A 22,278-nucleotide genomic window follows, 5' to 3' on the forward strand; every position below is an offset into this window, starting at 1 on the left:
CAGCACTTTACTATCTTTGCAGTTCTTCCTTTGCTCCCCTCCTCATTTGTTTCCCCAAAGTGAAAAAAGCAATCTGTACAAATCTGCAAAACTGGCAGTAACTATCAGAAAACTGCTTCAGATTCAGTTCTGAACAATGTGCAAAAGTAGTTTGACAGCAGTACAGTTTGATGCATATTGTTTTATATTATGAATTGGGTTATCCTGTACACAGGCGTGTGCTGCAGCTAGAACTGTGCAGTCTGCTCATGTGACAGTTCAGTATCATTGTTCTCGCTGTGAAGTCCAGGCCCTTTTCTTTGGGTGTTTTTGAAGCCTTTGCAGAGGAAATAAGAGGGTCTTTTAAAAGAAGTTGTTCTGGCTTCTGAGTTACACAGGCCACACTGACAGGTCAAAGGGATCATACAGATCTTAGCCAACCGTGGGCGCCAAGACCTTTTGTTTGCCAAGAGTCATATTGGAAACACTGTGATTTGTAGTCAAAACAATTCCAACCTGGGTGTACCCATTTCAATTTTGACTTGATTTCTTTTCTTTCTTTCTTTTTTAGTTCAGCTAATTGATCGAGGATCATGGTGTGAACCTTTGATTATGGTTTTCAGTTTGTGATTAAGTCACTATTTTATGAGGGAAGGTATGACACTATTTACTTTTTACTCAGATCAGACTTAAGTGTCTCAAGTGTCAACAATTTGTAAAGACAACTTATGTTATTCTTTTTTTTTTTGAGAATCCAGCACACAATCGAATATTCCTTTCAGGCTAAGAAAAACCATGTGAGCTCCTGCGATGGAAAACAGGAAATCTCGAACAATAAGAAGTTGAGTCAACTTCAAGTTGATTGTCTGAAGCTGCAAGGAAATGTAAAGAAAACATCAAATCAGCCTGACAGTTTTTGTAGAGAAAATGAGAAAAGGCGCGTGTAGTCGCTCCAACTGGACATTTCCAAGTGGGACAGTGCAGCACTTTTTTTTAAAGACTGAGGCAGAAATGATGGAACAGACACAACAAACATATTGTTCATCATTTCCTGAAACTGACTGATTATAACATCAGGGAAAGGGGGGAGGGGTGACCATAAAAGCTGCAGGGATTGAAACCAACTTATTGAAGTGAGAGAACAAAGCTGTTGCATTTGGCAAAACATGATACCAGCTGCTGCTGCATTTGGTGTCTATCTCTACAAAGAAAATCAGCTGCAGCAGTAAAATGCAATGTCAGCCTTGGAGGACACATGGGGCATGCAGAGTGTAGCCCCCTGGGCAAACAAATGCATGTTAAGTATTGGTGTATATATTTATCAGCATGTTGTAGAAATATTTTTTTCCCACAAATCCTGGTGCTTAATGTTTTGTCAGATTAAAAGTGTTCAATATGTTTCTTACAACAAAGAACTAACATGGCAATTTCAGGACCATTAAACAAAAATTAGAACAAAACTTTTAACATTAGTTGGGGTTAGTTAGACATCCTATGGTAAAAAAAAATAATGTAATAGTGTCAGAGAAGATTAAAAGAAAATAATAATCTCACTAGAATTTATCACTGCTATAAAAGTAGAAATTCCCAAGATATTACACAATCACACACAAAAAAAATTGTATGTAGAGACCATGAGAGAAGCTGGTGTTGTGTTGGAACAAAAAGTGACAAAGTTTAAACTCATAAATACATTAAGCGGATCGGGGAGGTCTGGAGCGCCAGCAGTCCTCCGCTGTCTGGTGACGCTCTTCCTTCCTTTCCCACCCAGAGAAAGCTGAGCCTTACCGCAAGTCCTACTTTGTGCTCAGTGTGACTGACAGTGACACCGTCTCTTAAAGCTACACAGGACCGCTGTGGTCGTTACCTGAGAGATTTTACACCTGAACTGGAGTTTTGGATTATTCGTAGAGTTATGCGTAAAAAAGCGCACCGCTCGTCGTGACGCAGCGTCACCGTTTTGGATGTAGAGCTCTCTCCCGTGAATCCGAACTGGCAGTTGATTTAGTAACACAACTTTTCCCCAGTGAGGATTATATATATCATGAGGATTTTGTGGGTGTTTGTATTGTTCTTCATTGATTTATCAGGTAAGAGGGAGTTTCATTTGAAGGCAGTTTGGGTAGATTTTAAACGGAGCGAAAAATTGTAATCGACATTTATTTTCGAGAAATGTGTCGAATATTAGGAAAGAACAGTTTCTCACGTGGTGTACGCCATTTCGTTGTTATATTCTAGGTAATTAATATTTTGTTAAAGTTATGTTGGTGTGAGTGTTAAGATGTTAAGACCCTTAGAGTATAGAGCAACGGTCCTTAGGGGAAAAAAAAATTGCTCATCCATGTTTCCTGTCATTGTTCTGTGGATCTGGGGCTTAAATACCAGGGAGAAGGAATGCTGGACAAACTGACATTATTGGGTTTGGCACTTTTATCCAAATAACTACATTCCTGGACCCTTTTTTGTTTGTATTTCAACCACATAATGAACAAGGGTCAGCTCAACCACTCTCTCAGGTGTCAGTGTATAAGATAGTGTGAATCAATGAGTCACTTTTTTTATAGATTATTGATACATTATAACCTGAGACAGAGACAGAAAACTTGTGGGTTACAAAGGATTTTTCTGCTGTTGTTTGACACTGTATTTTATGTGTAGAGATAACCAGCAGCACAACTGTGTGTTATGATTGTTTCAGGTGTCTGAAATGAGTTGTCATCTAATCCAGAAATAAAACCATTCACATATTTAGACTGGAACACGTCAGCTAAACCGCTGCTGTACACTGTGTGTGAGCTGAGTTTAGAAACAGGATTCATTCAGATTCACGTTTCAGAAAATGAAACTTTCTATTGAAACCTGCTTCAGATATTTGAGAAAGTTGGTCATCACTGTGTGAGGAGTGAGCAGTATGATAACACATCATAGAGACACAGAGATAGATGTGACTATGATTTCCAGCCAACTAAACAATATATAATCAGTTGTCAGTTTATTAGGCACATCTCTTTAAAACTAATGGAGTCAAATGTAGAAACACTGCAATGAAGCCTGGAGGTTCTAATGTTCAGTTTTTGTTTGAGATAGAGGTGTTGTTTTGTAGTGCTGTTAAATTATGTTGCATCGCTCTGAGAGGTGTTTTCTAATATTATGTCCAAGCAATTTATGTCAATGAGGGCAGAGAAAATCAAAGTCAAAAATCAAAGAGCCACACGGTTATGAGTCTCCTCCTGGCTTGTTCATTCACCTGCCTAAATAAGATAAAAAGTACTTTCATGATCTGGTGGATCCTACCTCAAGGATTATGAAGAGCTGTTGTAGGGTGATAAATCAAACCCATAATGACCCTAACAACTCTGCCTCATGACAGAGAATAGAGAAACAGAGACTAACAACCTGTCTTACAGATGCTGTGATCGACTTGACCATGATCTCCACAGCAGAGGTCAATGGCATCAATCAGTTCACCATCTCTTGTATCAATGGAGAGCGTAGCCCTGGCCAGGTTGAGCTGGACATCAAGAGAGACAACAAAATCCTCATATTCCCCAAGAAGCCAAACTTTAAAGTGTCTAAGCCCAGGAACAATGAGGTGAAGGTCAAAGACTTCCGCGACCTGGATAATATTGGTATCTTCTACTGTGAATCCATTCAGGAAGTTCCCCCTTTCGAGATGGTCACGATGATCAACAACTTCGGCGGAGGTGTGTTCAGACGTCATACAACCAGTTTTTTTACTTCCTATCATAACCTGATTACTTACTCTCTACGGTTTTCTGATACATCCAGCTTGGATTGTGTGTCATCTTTAATAACTGTGTGTTTCTATGGGCCTTACAGCAAATTTTATTCCAACTCACCTCACTCTGACTGCTAACAAAGGAGAGACAGTTCACCTCAGCATGGAGCTACACAGCACCCAAAAGAGAGATGTGACCTGGAAATACAACGGTAAGTTTACACAGTTTAAGGCAGGAAATCTAACATCCAGCTAAGAGACCGTCCATAAATAACTGGCATAAATAGTTTTTTAATGAAGGATATTGAACAAATAAGGATAGAAGGCTGCTTTGTAACACATTGGGAACCATGCCATTAATGGGTTTTTGTGTGTGTGTGTGTGTGTGTGTGTGTGTGTGTGTGTGTTTTGCAGGAAACTACTATTATATGACTCACTGGATCGATATGAACAATCACACTGCTGTACTCACAGTGGAGAATGCAGCTTTTGCCAATCAAGGCATCTATAGTGCCAGCTATGTGGGGGACAGCCCGCTCCAGGGGGCCTGGATGAGGCTCATTGTCCGAGGTTTGTTGAATTCTCACATTCACACTGAGGGCCAGATTGCACCAAGGCTTTTACAACCGTTTTTCAAGTGAAGATGTCATGCATTGTGCCACAGAAAATACCCCCCAAAAAATACAAAGCAAAATCATCCATGCAGTGTACCTCACAAACAAGATACTGTAGCTGTATTGAAAAGTAAGGCTGCAGTGAAGAAAGGAAGCTTGAATTATCTTTATATTCTATTGAAATCTAAATGACAGCAGAAAGAGGGAGGACACCACATAAACATGTGGTTAGTGCCTCATAATAAATTAAAAAATAAGACAAGTCACTGCTCCTGGACAAGAAGTAGTCCCACACTGTTTTTTTTTTTCTTTTTTGTTTGTTTGTTTTGTACAGATTAAACGAGAGTTGCTAGTGGCTGGCTTTGTTTTACTTTTGGATGAAGCCAGGCTAGCTGTGTCCTCCTGCTTCCAGTCTTTATGTTAAGCTAAGCTAATCAGCTACTGTCTGTAGCTTATTTAACAGACAGACAGAGAAGGTTCGATCTCCTCATTTAAATGAGCAAGTAAGCACATTTCTCCAAATGTTGAAAGTTTCGCTAGCCATTCCCGTACCTTGCCATATTGACGAAGGAGTCCTCTGAAAAGTGCCTGTAACGTATCCGTGAGTTCACACAAAGTCGCCCTTCTTCAAAATGTGTGAACTCCAGCCATTTTCTTCTTAACCAAGGGTTAGGAGGAAAGGGAGAAAGATTGTGGGAGTCAGCTCAACCAAAAACACAATGTCAGCTCATATTAGCTAGCTAGCTCATTGGTTGTGGCGATGACTGCCAGAATTTATAGGTAGGGGGAGGGACAAAAAAAAAATTGAGAATAATAATTTTCATTTGATGCAAATTTAGTGAACACCCTTGAGTGCAAGATGAGTCATCAAACATTTGAAACTGTTTTACAGGAAGATAAAATACATAGATTTTGATGTAAAAAAAATAATGATGATTATTTTTTGACATATGTTTGATATATAACAAGAGATAAATTCCCACAGCAACACAGGAAAAATGTGTTTTTAATTTCATGGGGCCTTTAACACTATCTCCGATAACAGCAAAATCAGTGGAGAGCTGATATTGTGTTTATGAAACTGAGCTTGAATATGACATTTAATAACTGTGAAATCACAGTGGGTTACATCTGCACTTTCTTGGTGAGATACTTTACAGTGCATGTATTTGCTCAATTTCCTGTTCTTCAGTTTTATGAAGAGACATCAGCAGTATCAACACCATCTCCACCCTCCACCTGCTCTGGCTTGAGCTTTTGCCTGTTTCCCACACTCTGTCTTTCTACCAGAGGCAGTGGTTTTCTTCTACTATGATACCAGGATTCACTGTAATTCCATGTCTTTTTTTCATTGCAAGTTTGTTTAATGATATAAACAGACCATCTGGGCTTGAAGAAATATCTAAAATCTAATACAAATACACAAAAGACATAGCACATCTGAATTGTATATGTATTTGAAGTCATTGTAGCTTACACTTTACACACATTTTATGCTGCTCTCAGGAAAGAAAACTCTGTTTCTCTGCAGACTGTCCCAGTAACAAGTGGGGTCCTTACTGTAATCAGGACTGTCCCGAGTGTCTAAATGGAGGAGTGTGTCACGATGCGGATGGAGACTGTGTCTGCCCTCCAGGATTCATGGGAACTCGTTGTGAGACAGGTTCGTACTGTACTCAATACAATTTGTGTGTGTTAATGAGAGATTGAGTGAAACAGAAACAGAGAATGAGAGAGAGAGGGTATTTATAAAGTCTGGTTTCTATCATTACTCTCAAGAGGCAATGTCAGAGTAAAATATGTTAAACCAAAAGTTAAATGTTAATTGCATCAATACACACACAGTGTATGCAGTTTTTCACACTCAGAGTACAAGGTAACCTATATGAGGAGTAAGGCTATACGCTCTATACTGTATTGTACATAGTTATCCTCCATACACTAGAAATGCCTGACTCCTACACATGAACTGCACCAAACAAGAATCTCCAGCCATGCCAACAGCTCTGTGAGGCTGTACTTAAAATTGGGACCTGATGAGGCAGCTAGATGAAATGTCAGTGGATCATCAAAGAGATCAGTTTATCCTCTATGGACCAACTGTAGATAATTTCATGGGTAATCCATCCTTTAGTTGTCATATTATTTTGCTCTAAATCACAAACATCAGGCTCATGGTGGCATTAGAGGAAACATCAGGGGATCATCAAAGTCAGAAGGATTAATTTCCTTGGGAACATAAATATCTGTAAAAAAAAAAAAAAGAATTCAAGACAATTGTTTCCCTATTTGACACGATGTTTCAGTTTGGACCAAAGCTTTGAACACACTGAACGATATTTTGGTCCCTTATATTTTGAGAGAACAGCTGTGAGTTTTAATAGAAAGAAATTACATGCAGTTGTAGATTTTTCTGAACTGGAATCTAGCAGAGCATTAGAGGGACTGCTGCTTTAGAGGCTGTGGCATTAGCTGCACTGTCTAACCTGTGATGGTAAGTGGTCGGTTAAACAGGTGCAAATAAGATTCAGCAACATGGACAATTCTTTGTGACACATCCGCTCACACAGCAATGTGCAAATATCCATGAATCTTGTTTCTGACATATGTATTGAGTATTAGGTTTGAGGTTGCCTCATTCAAATTCATTCAGCATTCCTACTTCAATTCTTCTGCAGAGCACAGGGTTCGTCTGTTTTTCCAGATAAGCAATTTCATGTGTAGATGAGAGACATTTTGAACAAGGAGTCTACTAAAAATCACATCACAAAATACATGCAGAAGGGCACAGTGTCAGTGCACACCAATATAACTGGGTAAAACTGACACAATTGGGTCATTAAAGCACCTATGTAACAGTGGGTAATCTCTACCCATTACCCATAGATAGAAAACCATTGGGTCACCAAAATAAAGTAATTTGGACCCAGTTTTAAACACAAGCTCAAGTTTGACTTAGAGCTTTCATAAATGTATTGTTAGTTGTATAAAATGATACGCAAAATTTCAAAGACATATTATTAACAATCAGTGATAGTGACATGTAAATTTAAAAGATTATAACAGTTTATAGTTTGGGTAAATAACCCAATAAAATAACACTGCATCAAAACTATCCATCTCAGGTCCGATTGGTGACCCAATGGGCATTAGGTAAAGTTAACCCAGCACTGTGCCAGTTAAACCCAGTTATTTGTAGGTGTGGCCAGCTTAGTCTTAGTCTTTATAGTAAAGATATATATGTATATGTGAGGTACACTGCGTTTAAATGGTAGACATTGAATCAATATTACATATTCACTTTATTTTGGCTGTGCCTGAAATATGAGTCTCTGTAAATTATTGCTGTGATCTGCCAGGTTTGGCCAGATTCTCCAGATCTTGGTCTGACATCATCATACTGTCAATGAACTGTATATTAGTAACCAACTGGGCTTATTTTCCAAACTATATGCAAATAATGTAATCAGATATAACACTGAAATCAAAATCTAAGGGATTACAGATTAGAGCATTGGCAAACTGGTTACACAGTCCTCTGTGGTGTTTTGAAAGGCAGGTTGAGGCATGATCCAGTGAAATGCAAGGAATTTAAATAAACACATTTGTGAATTTATCTTTCTCTGATGGCTTGCAGCCTGCAGAGAAGGAATGTTTGGTCAAAACTGCCAGGAGTCATGTGGCTCTGAGCTGAACTGCAAGGGGCTTCGTTTCTGCCTACCAGACCCTTATGGCTGTTCTTGTGCCAGCGGCTGGTTTGGCAGCCGCTGTGAGAAGGGTAAGCCCTACATCAGTTAATTTGTTCCAGTAATTTTTTTAAATTAAAATTATATTCACTTTTATCCTTTTGTGTGTCATCGTGTGCAGTATAGTTTTCTGTTTTCTCTTGTCAGCCTGTGATAAAGACATGTATGGACCAGACTGCAGGCTGAGCTGTAAATGCCAGAATGGAGGCGTTTGTAACCGTTTCAGTGGATGCCAGTGTCCCACGGGGTGGAGAGGACCGAACTGCAAGAAGTCTGGTAGGTATTTTCACAATCATATTAATCCTTTTATTTTCTCCATTTCTTCCTTAAGCTCTGCTTCCTCTGTGAGATATATCACTTTAATTAAACCAACATTTCACCAGACAAGCTCGTCTGGGAAAATGTTGATGTGCCAGCACCTGAAACAGTCAAGTTGTGTATCGTATTTCTTCATGTACAAGCTAAACATAAGCCAAGTGATCTCTCTCCTCTACTGCTTTATCCCTCTCCTCCTTGTCTTTTCTTACTGTGTGTTCCATGCACTTCTCCTTGTTCAGACCGGGCTCCCCAGATCTTGGACCTGGCTAGTAATTTGGAGTTGAATCTCAACTCCAGCCCCAAGATCCTTTGCTCAGCCACAGGAAACCCCCTGCCCAACCACAATAGCATTGAGCTGCGAAAGTTGGACAGCACTGTGCTCAAGGTAGGAGGACCAGCTGTTGCTTACAACACTCCTGCCAAGATACTGTGACTTGCAGTAAGTCTGAATAAAAATAAACAAAAAAGCACAGGCTGGATAAAACTTATGTTGAGGTTGAGGTGTATGTTGTGTAAATGTAACAGAGCCAAATACAGTTTCAAAATGCCAGTTAAAAGAATATTTTTCCATTTCGGGAAATACACTATTTTATTTTCTTGCCAGGAGTTGGATGAGACGACAGATACTAATTGTTATCTGTGAAGGTGGAGCAGGGAGATGGTTAGCTTAGCTTAGCATAAAGACTGGAAGCAGGAGGAAGCGGGAGGAAGCAGCAAGCGGGGCTCTGTCTAAAGTTTACCGACACAAATCCTGCCATAGAAACATAATCTAAACAGCTCCAGGCTCTAGCACCATTCCTAAACGCACAGACTGGAGAGTGATATTGATCTTCTCGTCTGACTCTCGGTAAGAAAACGATTTGTCAAACCATATCCTTCAAGTGAAAAAATCAAGTCAATAAAGCAGCTTCTCTACCAAGTTTGTCACGTAATGAGACATGAGCTGAAGAATTGTTAAATTGCACTGTGCCTTTAAGTCTGAACCGATGTTTACAAGGTTGCGTTCAGATCTGAGGAAGTCAACAACACAATGGCCTGACCAGATAAGGCTGTATCACTCTACAGTGCAGCAGTTACCACGTGTGGTCTATAAGTTACATGTTCAGTTTTTGTGTTATTCTTTTTGTGCTGTTTCCTTGATAATTGAAATAATCTGATAAAGACCTGCGCCAGCATTTCCCTCAGGAACAAAGAAATTTCTCATAGTGAGGACGTTCTTAACATGAATTCCAAGCAAGAGTAAAAATAGGCACAGGAAATGGAAAGGTGCTTTTCATCGTGCATTGCTTTGCTATTGTGTGTTATGTATTTTACCCTCAGGCGTCCCAGACCGTCATAGAATCAAATAAGAGTACAGCCCTGTTTGAGATCCATCGTCTGAGTGCTCAGCAAAGTGGGTTGTGGGAGTGCAGGGTTTACACCAATGGAGGTCAGGACTCCCGCAAGTTCAACCTCACCATCAAAGGTCAGTCTGAGAAGATCTGAACTAATACAGAGAGGAAAAGACACTGTCATTATTGTGATTTTTTTGTAGGCTGTCACTGCATACCACTGCAATAAAGATCTCAAATTTGTGAGTGAAATTTGTGTCCACTCAGAGCCCCCCGTGCCCACTACTGCCCCCAGACTGCTGGAAAAGAGGAGTAAGCAGCTGCTAGTGATGCCAGTGGACTCCCACCGAGGAGACGGCCCCATTGTCTCCACCAGGATCCTCTACAAGCCTGTGGACAACAGAGGCTCTTGGTCTTCCATCATAGGTGAGCAGGCGGAGTTATGGTTTAGCCTTTATCTCAGAAAGCAGCATCATCAGAAGATTATTTTTGACTTTTATTTCATTGCTCAGCAGCAGCAAAAGCAAACATTTCAGCAACTAGTCATCACCACAATTTCAACACACTGTAAGATCAGCCAAGGTTATAATGTATTATCCATGTTTGGAGAGCGCAACAAATCATTGCTCAAATTCATAGTAAAACACATTCTAAATGGATAAGCTGGCAGAGACAGAGAAAAATAAATCATACTTATAGGAAACAACCTACCCATGTTTCTTCTGCAATGCACTGCAGGTTATGTAAACAAAAAGATCTTCTCAAAGAGCGCACATTATATCCCACAGAGCTCCATCCATTTTTTTCCCTAAAACAACTCATCATATAAAGATGTTATAGATGAATTGTAGCTACACTGGTTCAACAATGATGGCCACGCTTCATAAAGATGTCTTTTCAACATTTATTTTATCTCCCCCTCTCGACGACATCAGAAGACGCCGTGAAAACTACAACAAAAAAAAAAAACCTCATAAAAGTTGAAACACACGTCTCCATTGTTTCAAATTCTCGTTAATGTCCATATAAGCATGTTAACAACATAATACACAAATATAAATCAAATACAATTACCGGGTGGGCCTCTTCAAGCATGTGCAGAAAAGTATCAATTTGGAGCTGTATATTCCTCCTCTGCCACCATGGTGTTCTGATCCACTGCTCTGACCCACAATGCCCCCGTCATACACTAAGCTAAATTCTGATCATTTGACTCTTACTCTACAAAATAGAACAAAATATTACACGAAGGGCATCTAATATATGACCACAAATTATTTTAAACTGGTATATTTTTAAACAAACATTTTTTCCACGATGCCCTTTTAATATCACATTTATTGGGTTTTCAATCTATTTTAATTACCTTATGAATTTGTGAAATAAGAACATATGAAACGTAAAAAAAATGAACAATGAAACCTGTCACTCAGACAGTTACATGCATGTTTTAAGGAAAATGTTACTGTAAAAATGTGACTGTCTATCTAATCTAATCAGCTATTCCTACACCCACTTTATTTCAGTCTACAGTGACAAGGAGCCGATCACACTGATGAACTTGGAGCCTTCCAAACGCTACCGTGTCTGTGTCCAGCTGAGCCGTCCTGGGGAAGGAGGAGAGGGGGACCATGGGCCAGAGGCCATCATGGAGACTGATTGTCCCGGTAAGACCCACATACAACTGGGCTATCCAGTTCAACACACAAATATTGTACATGGGTATATTTATCTGGAAAGTCTTCTCTGGGAGCAAAGGCCTAAAGTCGTGACCACAGAACTTAAGCAATCATAATTATGTTGTGTCTGGTTAGAGTAATGGTAAATTCTCATCATTTCCCATGCTTTTCCCATGCCTAAAGGAGCCAGTTGTCTTTTCCCCAGTTAGGATATCTGTCCTGGTAACTCAAGTCTCAGGCAAATATAGAAGGATGCCAGTGCACTCAAATTATCTGTGGCCACTTCTTTGCTAAAATGAAATAAAGACCCTGTGGGTTCAAGTCTAGGAAGCACAAACAACCTGTTTTCAAATGCCAGAGAGCAGGATTTTATTCCTCAATGTTTGTGGTGCAAAGGGAGAGAGCATGTCTGAGAGTGTGAGTACAGGAATGATGAGGGAAAAACCTAAATAGAAAAGTGTCTGTTTTGCAGTGTAACAGTACAAAGTTTTGTTTGATGCTTTGGCAATATGTGATTAGGTCCATGTGTAAAATGGAACAAATTTTATTTGCTACAAGGGAACATTGTTCTCTTGCACAAGCACAAACTATCTTTAATAGTATCAACATGGGGAAAGAGAGGGGGGCTATGACATGCAACAAAGGTCCCTGTGCTGGAATCGAACCAAGGATTATGCGGTCATGAGGTATGCACCTTGAAAAGGATCACAGACCAGTTTAAGAGATCAACAAGGAATGGCAAGTTTAATTCAAATTCAGTTCAATTCGAAATAAGTGAAACAAAACAAAATGAATGACTGATGGAATGAGGAGAAATAAACAAGGAGCTGTTAGTCCCCTCAGCTCATCGTGTGTTCTCTGTCACTGCAGAGCCCACAGTTCAACCTGAGATTGACAGCAGTTCGTTGGAAGGCCGCAATGCCACTGTACGCTGGCGACTGCCCACCAACAATGGCATTAATGCTGGCACAGCCACTGGCTTTTTAGTGCAGCTCTTCAGGCCACCGCCCTACAATGAGAAACTGCTGGAGGTGACCACGCTGCTCAATGTGCTTTCCACCAAGTTCCACAACCTGGAGTACCAGCAAGACTACATCGTGGTGGTACAGCTCATCAACTGTGGCAGCCAGGGGCCGCTGTCCAGTCCCTACCACTTCCGCATCAACAGCCAGGGTAACTAAAGCCTCTGCTGGTGGTTAGGAACAAGCTGCAATGGATGACCCTTTTAAATGTCGCAAGATTTTTAAAGCAAGTTATAATGTATTTACAGTGGTTTGTGGCGACACATGGGGCTTAATGTGATAACCCATATACAGTGTTATAGGCTCAAGTGATATGTTAGCTTTCAATGGTAAACAGCAAGTTAAAGAGATTCTTAGATTCTCTTTAAACACTGGGGAAAAGCGTATGATTGGTTCTTGCTTGGTGACTCTCTCTCTCCGCCCACAAACTTTGTGTGAATTGCTTTGTGTGAATTAGGGAAAAGTTTAGCAGCAGATCGTTAGTTGTCAAGGCATAATCAGGTCTAGTTTGTAGTCGGAGGGGATCAACTAGTTAGAAACAGATCCATCCAACAGAATGAAGGCTTTTAAACCCTAGTCTTTGATACTAAAGCCCTCCCAAAGCCTTTGATTGGAGCATCAATTTTCTTTTAGAATATCAGGCGACAGAATCACTGTTGACAACCCTAAAAAAGATAATTTCTGTGTGCCTCAGGCCCATCGTCCCCACGCAACGTCCAGGCCCTGCCCCTGTCTGTGTCAGCCATTCAGGTGAGGTGGCAGCCCCCCGAAGATCCCAACGGAGGCATCATTAAATACATCATCGAGTACCAGCCAGTCGGCCAGGGGAGCCCTCACCCTTGGGTGGATACGGACGATGGGAACAAGACCACCAAAGATGTGACAGCGCTGAACGGCAGTACACTCTACCAATTCAGAGTGAGGGCTTTCTCCAAAGTGCCGGGAGAGTGGAGCAAGGTTGTTCAGGCAATGACACAAGGAGATGGTGAGTAGGAGTTTACTGTCTGCTTGCCCACCTTCATCCAGCATTACGACAGCAGGATCTGGTACACTGTAAACTGACATATAACGAAAAGAATGGTGATTTCTTTCCCACACATTTGGAGCTCCACATGTACTCTTGAAAAATGAATTCAAAAGTAGACCATTCAAATTCACATGACAACTTTATATTTATAAGATATTTGTAAATTAAATATGGGATGTGAGGCCAGAAAGGTTTGAGGAAACCTTTTTGTAAGTCTTTTCTCTCTGGGCTGACACACTAGAGCAGCAGTACAGTAAAATTGAATTGGTAATCTTTTCAAAAGGAATGATTAAGTAGTTCGCCATACTGACAAAAATTAAGGGCTTTCCATGGTTTCTTGTTAAATTAATTTTCCTTCCAACCTAAAAATAGATCCCAGTGGAAAATCTCTAAACTACTGTACTTGAGGTCAATGTTATGCTTTTCCCAGGTGGTGCTGAACAGGACCACCCACAAAGAGACAAGGATTTACTCATGATAATAATAAATCTCATCGAACAGTCTATTTATCTCCACTGTCTGAAAATCATCTCCATGCCTCTACTTGTTTTTCTCTCCATCTTGAACCCTCCCCCTCCCTCCTCTCTTTCCATCTCTTCTCCTCTGCTAAAAAAAGGCCTGCAGAGTTCAACCCCGACCACCCAGGGTGTGGCTGGGAGGTCCCCTGGGGACAGTTACCAGCTGCTGGTGGCAGTGGTGGGCTCGGTGACCGTCACCTGTGTGACTATCCTGTTGGCACTGCTGGCTCTTTTCTTCATCCGCAAGACGCTGCTCAACCGTCGACGCACATTCACCTACCAGTCTGGATCAGTAAGAATACCTATTTTTTTTAAAGCTCTGACTGTGTTTGAAAATCCTACTTTAATATATTTGTATTTACTACGGTGCTTAAGACTGTTTATATCCCCAAGGGTGAGGAGACTATTCTGCAGTTTAACTCAGGAACTCTGACCCTGACACGGAGGCCCAAGCCCACCCCAGAGCCCCTCACCTATCCGATCCTCGAGTGGGAGGACATTAAGTTTGAAGATGTCATCGGAGAGGGCAACTTCGGCCAGGTGTTTAGACTCTTAATGTACTTTCTGAAAATTTGAAATGTTTCTCTTGTGGTGTGTACCATTCTTTAATGCACGGGGTCAAACATTTAAGCTAACAACAGTTTTTTAAACCAGGTGATCAAAGCCATGATCAAGAAAGACGGCAACAAGATGAGTGCAGCCATCAAGATGCTGAAAGGTAATTCTTGGACACATTCATGCAAGAACTCACAAACATTTGTATCACACACAAACACACTGACACGCAGGGCAGATATAATCCCAGTGCAGTGCATTCTCTGACTGACGTGAACATTTCATTTCAAAGACGCCGGCTGAAGCTGCTTTGTCTAACAGTGCTGTGTGTGCTGATCTTCCTGCAGAGTTTGCCTCAGAGAATGACCACAGAGACTTTGCAGGGGAGCTGGAGGTGCTGTGTAAACTAGGCCAGCATCCCAACATCATCAACCTCATTGGAGCCTGTGAGAACAGAGGTGAGTCAGTGACACCTAGTGGCTGTGGAGGATATTGACATGCTTTCGATTTTTGGGTTTTAATGAAACATTGATTGGTATGATTGGCATCACTGTTTTTGACAGGGATAGTGGTTCACAAGTCATACAAATAGCTGTCTAGGCTGTATGTATGTTACCGCAGTCTAGTGTCCAGGCCTTATCATTACTATATATTTCGTTAGCCATCTGATGGATGAAAATGCATTTGGAGAAATGTAGAGATCTAATATACCTTTCCATTTATTCTGGGATGTACAGTACTGTATGTCAGTATTGGCTTTACAAAGCACTTCAATATACACAATACAATATCCTGAGCAGATCTGAGTTTTATCTATCCTAATTACTCCACACTATGTAGCACTGCACAGCAGGTTAAATTCTTCCCACTTGAGAGCCAAACAGATACTCCCATCCCATCTGACCCTCTGTCATCTGCACCTGGAAATCCCCCGAATGTGTCCAACTTAAATAGTCCCTGTCTGCCAGAAGCATTTTACACAATCACATTTGTTTGATTTGTCCATTCGCCTCATAATCAAACTGCTGTGGCATGTATTTATGTATTTGTATAAGGTTTCCTTGGCCCCAGATCTTACCAAGAAGTATCAGTTTCCTCCAGCTACATGGCCGATGGCTTCTACAGTGAATAATTTAATTGCTCGTGTTTGATCAAAGATTGATACCACATGAGAGAGGAAGTCCAGTATGGAAAGTACATCAGCGAGGATATTACAAAACCAAATCAGCCTTGAAAAGCAAACACCTGAGTAATTCAGTGTGCCTCCCCACTGGTCTCGTTCTCAAGTAGCAGTCAACTCTGAAGACCATCACTCTGCTGAGTTTACATGTGTTGTTCAACACAGGTTCACTTCTTTATATCAATGATTCAAGCACAAAAATATATATATACCACCCTTAAAAAACCCAATGCTTGTGATCAACATAGTTTTAACAATCATGAACATACCTATATGAATATACATACATATATACCCTATATATATGTGTGTGTGTGTGTGTGTGTGTGTGTAGGAGATGCAGTATAAAGGAAAGAGGTGGGAGGGTAAGAGGGAAAGGAATGAGTTGTGGTGGGAGGAAAGGAAGCAGGTTAAAATGGAAGAAAGTAAGAAAAGAAAGAAAGAAAGCGATCAAGAAGAGAGCACTAAATACAATTTGCATGTGGTCTCGCTGTCCTGCCTCTCTCTTTGTGTAGGGTAATTCCTGTGGGAGAAACTGTTAAAGTCTTTTATTGCAACAGAAAAAGTCACTGGCTTACGGTGATAATACAAGCTGTTACTCAGTTGCTGTTTTTGGCATTTAAGAGTTTTCTACTTCACATTTTTTTGATTTCAGGTTTTTATTCATTCGATCCTCTGAGTATCTGTCAAAAAAAAAGGGAGATATATGGTTTTGTTTGCTTCTCATGCACTTTCTCATCTTACAGAGATCTGGAAAAGATTCACTGTTTAGATATCAACATTGTGAAAGAATTAGGTGTTTTCAGGGGGACCTCAGGACAGGGGAAGAAAATGAACACAGCAGATATTTGATAGATACTCAAATGTCAATGGGGAGATAAAGACTGAAACAAAACAGGCAACAGACTTTGGATCAGCTACTATAGCACAAAACTTTTACTGGTCTCCAGACCTTGGTCTGCTCATGTAGAAAAAGTCATTTAGACACTGCAAAAACACAAAAACTGTGTATTCTCTAATTTGTAAGAGAAGAAAATCCATTTACTTTTTCATTGCACTGGACATTAGCTAATGTGCCTGTCACTGTTTAATTTTAGCGAAGAAATGATTTTGGAAAACGTTTACTGCAGGAAACACAGCATGTCCTGATTGACATAACCTCCTGTAGCTCTCAAAGTACATAATTGTATTAGGTTCCAGTTCTTTGACCAGTTTGTCCATGTCCCTGTTATTCTTTCCTTGCACATACAACACTAACTAATTGTGTCAGGACTCTCCCTGATTCTGGGGAAATCAACATGAGAACCCTCCAACAAGCACAACTGTCTCATGACCTGTAGGAACTCTGGCTTTGGCTGGAAGCTGACATCTATTAACAAAGCCTCAGCCATCTGGTTGAGTGCTGTGAGGATTTCATGACAGGTCTGGTCTACCTCTGTCCGTGTCAAGACAGAACTGCTGAAGGCCAAGCCTCTTAACAGGTGTAGCTGGGTCTCTTCCCAGGCTATTTCAGGCAGGCCAGCCAAGGTCCTGGAAGAAGAAGACATTCCCATTGTGATGGTCTGGCTGAACTGCTAACAGCTCGGACAGAAAGAAGATAAAATGTTTATTAGCAGGAGCTGGGACCTTTTTAATGATGATGATACCTGATGTTCAGATCAGAGGGATACAATGTCCATATAGAGAATATGGTAAACAGCAACACCTGTCCCTCTGTCTTCTCCAGGTTACCTGTACATAGCCATCGAATATGCTCCCTACGGTAACCTCCTCGACTTTCTGAGGAAGAGTCGAGTGCTGGAGACCGACCCTGCCTTTGCAAAAGAGCACGGAACTGCCTCCACCCTCACCTCCCAACAGCTGCTGCAGTTTGCTGTTGACGTGTCCACTGGGATGCATTACCTAAGTGACAAACAGGTAGGAGGTGAAAGAGTGTGTGTGGGTGGGTGCTTGTGTATTTGGGTGTGTGTGTGTGTGTGTGTGTGTGTGTGTGTGTGTGTGTGTGTATGTGTGTGCAATGATCTTATCTCTGTTTTTAAGTTTCTCAGTACAGGCTTTTCATCAACTTCCCCTATGACATTAAATAACTTGTGAAAATGTAATTATAAGTGGCCTTCTAATGGGGCAGAAGCATAATAATGCAATAAAACTAATTATACATTTATAACTAAGTGTAAGAACTATAAGTGTAAAATCATCTAAATCATCTAGACCCAGATATTATATTATTATTGCCAAAACAAACAAACATCTTAGGAACAAGCTATACTTTCAATCAAACAAAAGATTGCTACAAAAATGTAATTTCCTGTTCAGACATATATAATATGTAATATATATAATCATGAAGGCTTTTTGCAACAGGCCTGGCATTATTACTAGTAATAATGACCCTCCTTCTCTCCACTCTCATTAGTTCATTCACAGGGATTTGGCAGCAAGGAATGTTCTTGTAGGGGACAACCTCGTGGCAAAGATAGCAGACTTCGGCCTGTCCCGCGGTGAGGAAGTCTACGTTAAGAAGACAATGGTGAGTGGTGAGCTCATGCACAGATGCACAGAGACAAGGATTTTTGTATTCCACTTATTTCCACACACTGGTTGTTGTAGTACAAACATTTCTCACATGTTGAAGATATGTAAGTAAGACAGATCAGTTGCACAGAGGATTCTTGTACATAATGTAAATTTGTCACACCACAGTGTAATATGTTATGTTCTTTGTCTTTATTAAAAAGTCTATTATTCTTAAAGCTCCAGATCAAATCAGACGCATTGAAATAGCCCAGTGGGTGTGGTTCATCTAGTTCAGGTTTTTCAACTAAACAAATCACCTGTAGAGAGCAGTGTGTAATGGTGGCACAGTCATTCACTACTTTGCTCTACTGGGCTGTGGACTTGGAACGTTAACAGGATCTCCAGCATCAGCTTGTGGCACCACAGCAAACATCTGCCATTTTATAATACAGATTTACGCATACTTTATATTTTTATTTTTTATTTTTATATTTTATTTTTTGATGCTGCATGTCGTCACACAGCAGAAGGTTTGACATGTTTGTTTGTTCAGGGGAGGCTGCCTGTGCGCTGGATGGCCATCGAATCCCTGAACTACAGCGTGTATACGACCAAGAGTGATGTGTGAGTTACATTCATGTGTTGAACCAACATTTAACTTAATGCAACAGGCAGAGTTCTTCAAGCTCACGTTTATGACAGAAGGCGCTTCAACATCTCAAGTGTTTTAACGTTATCTGAAACAGCTGCACCAACATCGAAAAACAATTTCTGAGAACTTTATGGGTGAAATGAGAAGCATGGCAGGCAACATGGCAGATGTTGAAAACATTGGTTAAGTGGTTAATGAACACTTCCTGAAGTAGATAGCTACTGTGTTATGATAATCAGCAGTTTCTAATCAAGATCTTATAATTGTGATCCGTCCCTCTCATTTCTTCTGTAGCTTTACAGGAACCTTATTGAAATTATTTCACCCCCTAGTGAAGTTTCTATTATGTGCACTACAAAGCGCCTGCCACAGAAAACAACAAATCATCCCTCTGTCACTGGCAGAGTGATAATAGTGTGCTGTGTAACTGATAAGCACAACCAGGAAGCCTTGGGTACGACTAAGCAGACAGACTGAGACGTTGGTCTGTCAACTGGAGCCTATTTATACACAGCGGAGAGCAAGCTAGAAGAGCGTGGGACAGCTAACGGAAGAAGTGTGAAGGCTGGCTGTAGGGTCAGAGAGATTTGTGAAGATTAATAAGAGAGAGTGTGAGGGTGATACAGAGAACAAGATGTGAGACATGGTGAAATGTAGTGCACAGAAGAGAAGACTTAAACAAGGACCAAGGGGCCAGGCAGTCAGCACAAACAGTGCTTGTCTGCTCATAAGATCTACCGCACAGTATTGTGACATGTGAACTGGTTTGGTTTCTCTTGAATTCAGTTGCTAATCAGATTGCAGGAGAGATGGGGGTTTTATGATGTTGAGAAACTCAATGGTTCCTCAACAGGTTACGTGCCAACACTGAGAAGTCATTTGCACTGTTAAAATAAAACTTGATTATTTAAATGCTCAAATGGCATCATGCATTTTACCTATGCGATGCAATGTAAAATCATGAAAGTCAGGACATTTTATACACAACAGCTTTTTTTAGCTTCATAATGCTATTATTAGGTTTAAATTTTTTACATTATTACCAATGATCAACAAATAAACTCCCTTAAGACATTCAAGTCAGTTATTATAAAATTCTTATGTTTTTTAACTTTTTCTCTGTATGTCTTTCCTAGTTTACTGACATTTCTGTCTCATCTTTTTATCCCCTCTCCCAGGTGGTCATTTGGTGTTCTCCTCTGGGAAATTGTGAGCTTAGGTAAGTGAGTTTATAGTATATAAGTGATTATTTCAGTATTTGCTAAACAGTTGAGTAGTTCTTAAGATTTCAGGAGATCTTGCGTTTTTCGTGTGTGTGAGTGATCATATCTACATTGTGCTGTTGTTCCTGTGTTTGGATTGATGATAGTTACGATCCTTATCACTGCCTTACCCACAATCACCATCATCAGCATGATCATAAACTGTTTTTCTCCTCTTCTTGTTTGTGTGTGTGTCTCAGGTGGCACGCCATATTGTGGGATGACATGTGCAGAACTTTATGAAAAACTGCCACAAGGATACAGGATGGAGAAACCCAAAAACTGTGATAATGAGGTGTAAGTGTTCAGACTTTTGTTGCTAATGATTAGCTTATTCTGTTTTTCTTTCCTCTATTTTACCATATTCATGTATGTTTCTCACTCTTTCCAGCTATGAGCTGATGAAGCAGTGCTGGAGGGATCGGACTTATGAGAGACCCCCCTTCTCCCAAATCTCTGTCCAGCTCAACAGGATGCAGGAGGCCAGGAAGGTAATGCTACATTCACACCATGCTGGCAAACAGGGAAGAATAGGACAATGTCCTGTTGTTGCCATTTGGTACAACATTACTCCAAGATGGTTACCCCATTGCTACTGACACATCAGTAGGTTTGCAGCCATTTTGGCACCAGTTTGTTGATATTTCTTTAGTATGAAATTCCCTTTCCTTATCCTTTTGTTTCTGTTCATTTTTAAAATCTATAATCACAAGCTTCCTCTCCATCTTCCAGGCTTATGTGAATATGGCCCTCTTTGAGAACTTCACCTACGCTGGAATAGACGCCACAGCTGAGGAGGCCTGACTACCAGCCCCCCCAGACCCTAGCATGCCACGTAGCCCCAAGAAGAAGTCCCGAGGATGGTCGCCACGTTACTGCCACCTCCCTGCTGCTCAACGTCGAGACAGGAGGACCCGGCGCTCATCCAAAACCACCCAGCTATAGATGGAGGACTGTGAAAGGACACTGTGTGGAGTGCTGTGATATCAGACGTGATGTGGAGATGTGGAGTATCGCTGGGCTGGGATGGGATGGAGAGATGCAATTGCTACTAACTTTTTGGGAAATGCTGACCCCTTGCCATTACAAACCATTCCCAGAAAAAAAGACACAACATTGTACCTCTTGCTGTATTAAAGGTTACAATGCTGGACCCTTTTCTCTGAGTGTTGAGGGGAAGTGGCAAATAAGGAGCTATGTGACTTGCTGAAACACCACAGGGTCTGTGGGGTGTCGACGCTGGACTTTATTTTCTCTCCCTTACTCTAAATGGAGAAGGAAATCTTTTCATGAAGATGAAATTAAAAGGCACAGTGTGGATCACAAACATTCAGGTTCTTGGACTGTTAGAAACGGACGAAAGACATTCAATGTAGCACTTAAAACCAGCCTCACTCATGCAATCTGTCTTTTAGTGTTTGCCTATCACTGCCATGTGAATGTAACTACTACTGTATATAGTTTGTCTCTTTTTTTTAAGAACACGTGTATCAAAGCCTCCTATTTGAATGTAGTCAGAATTAGAGACTAATATAACTGCAACCATAATAGATGCTCAGTGTGTTGCATGCAAAGCTCCACCACAAATAGTAGTTGTCTGGAAAATGCTACTAATAAAGGGCTGATGCACAGCCTCTTTACCAGCTACCACCATTATAGTTTACCTTTAACACTATGCACCCTTACGCAATGTATGGTATGTATCCACCAAATAAGAACGTACAGTATGTTTTAATTAACTGGTTCCTTGAATAAAGCTTTTGTGTGATGACTGGACTCATCAACACAAATAGAAAGTTTACACTGATGACAATGATTTTGGCAAGGATTACTGTGTTGTGTTTTGAGGTTGTTGTTGTCGTTGTTGACCTGCTCACTAGTGAGCATGGTGGGAAACCGCATGCCAGGCTACTGGGGGCCAAAGTGTCCTTGGAGAGTTCAGAAACACTGATCTCTCCTGCTGCACTGAGCTGATCTGTCACTGAGTTTCCTCCACAAACTAACCGCAGGCTTAGAACTGTCTGTCACACATGGTCTCAGTGGGCCAGCTTCCTGATGACTCCTGCACACAGACACCGGTAATACAACACACATTTGTAATAAGAGAACAAGTGCGCCATGAAATTATTTTTACTCCCA

At 40.8% G+C, this 22,278-nt stretch overlaps 1 protein-coding gene across 2 annotated transcripts; it reads left to right on the forward strand.

Moving 5' to 3' along the window:
• The first annotated feature begins 1,730 nt into the window (after positions 1–1,730).
• On the forward strand, positions 1,731–21,940 carry tie1 (tyrosine kinase with immunoglobulin like and EGF like domains 1). Of its 2 annotated transcripts, XM_022749021.1 has the most exons (24): positions 1,731–2,069; positions 3,387–3,683; positions 3,820–3,930; positions 4,133–4,288; positions 5,864–5,995; positions 7,970–8,110; positions 8,226–8,354; positions 8,636–8,781; positions 9,717–9,861; positions 9,995–10,153; positions 11,254–11,394; positions 12,277–12,579; positions 13,123–13,413; positions 14,072–14,265; positions 14,367–14,513; positions 14,628–14,691; positions 14,876–14,986; positions 17,435–17,625; positions 18,125–18,238; positions 18,779–18,849; positions 20,056–20,096; positions 20,340–20,436; positions 20,531–20,630; positions 20,872–21,940. In XM_022749021.1, the coding sequence occupies exons 1-24, from the start codon at positions 2,024–2,026 to the stop codon at positions 20,941–20,943; spliced, it is 3,399 nt and encodes a 1,132-aa protein (XP_022604742.1). In that variant the 5' UTR covers positions 1,731–2,023; the 3' UTR covers positions 20,944–21,940. The 2 variants fall into 2 exon arrangements, with proteins under 2 accessions (XP_022604742.1, XP_022604825.1); XM_022749104.1 differs by lacking the exon at positions 12,277–12,579 and having other exon boundaries at positions 1,732–2,069.
• Positions 21,941–22,278: the final 338 nt, after the last annotated feature.

The sequence above is a fragment of the Seriola dumerili genome, unplaced genomic scaffold, assembly GCF_002260705.1.
Source record: "Seriola dumerili isolate Sdu_G_001 unplaced genomic scaffold, Sdu_1.0 BDQW01000002.1, whole genome shotgun sequence".
NCBI classification, from domain to species: domain Eukaryota; kingdom Metazoa; phylum Chordata; class Actinopteri; order Carangiformes; family Carangidae; genus Seriola; species Seriola dumerili.

What these genes read in the sequence shown, in the direction of transcription:
- tie1 (XM_022749021.1), top strand. Translation starts at nt 2,024, where the DNA reads ATGAGGATTTTGTGGGTGTTTGTATTGTTCTTCATTGATTTATCAG. An exon ending in TCTACGTTAAGAAGACAATG is followed by an intron (nt 18,239 to 18,778) that starts GTGAGTGGTGAG and finishes TTGTTTGTTCAG; the next exon opens with GGGAGGCTGCCTGTGCGCTG. An exon ending in CTGGGAAATTGTGAGCTTAG is followed by an intron (nt 20,097 to 20,339) that starts GTAAGTGAGTTT and finishes TGTGTGTCTCAG; the next exon opens with GTGGCACGCCATATTGTGGG.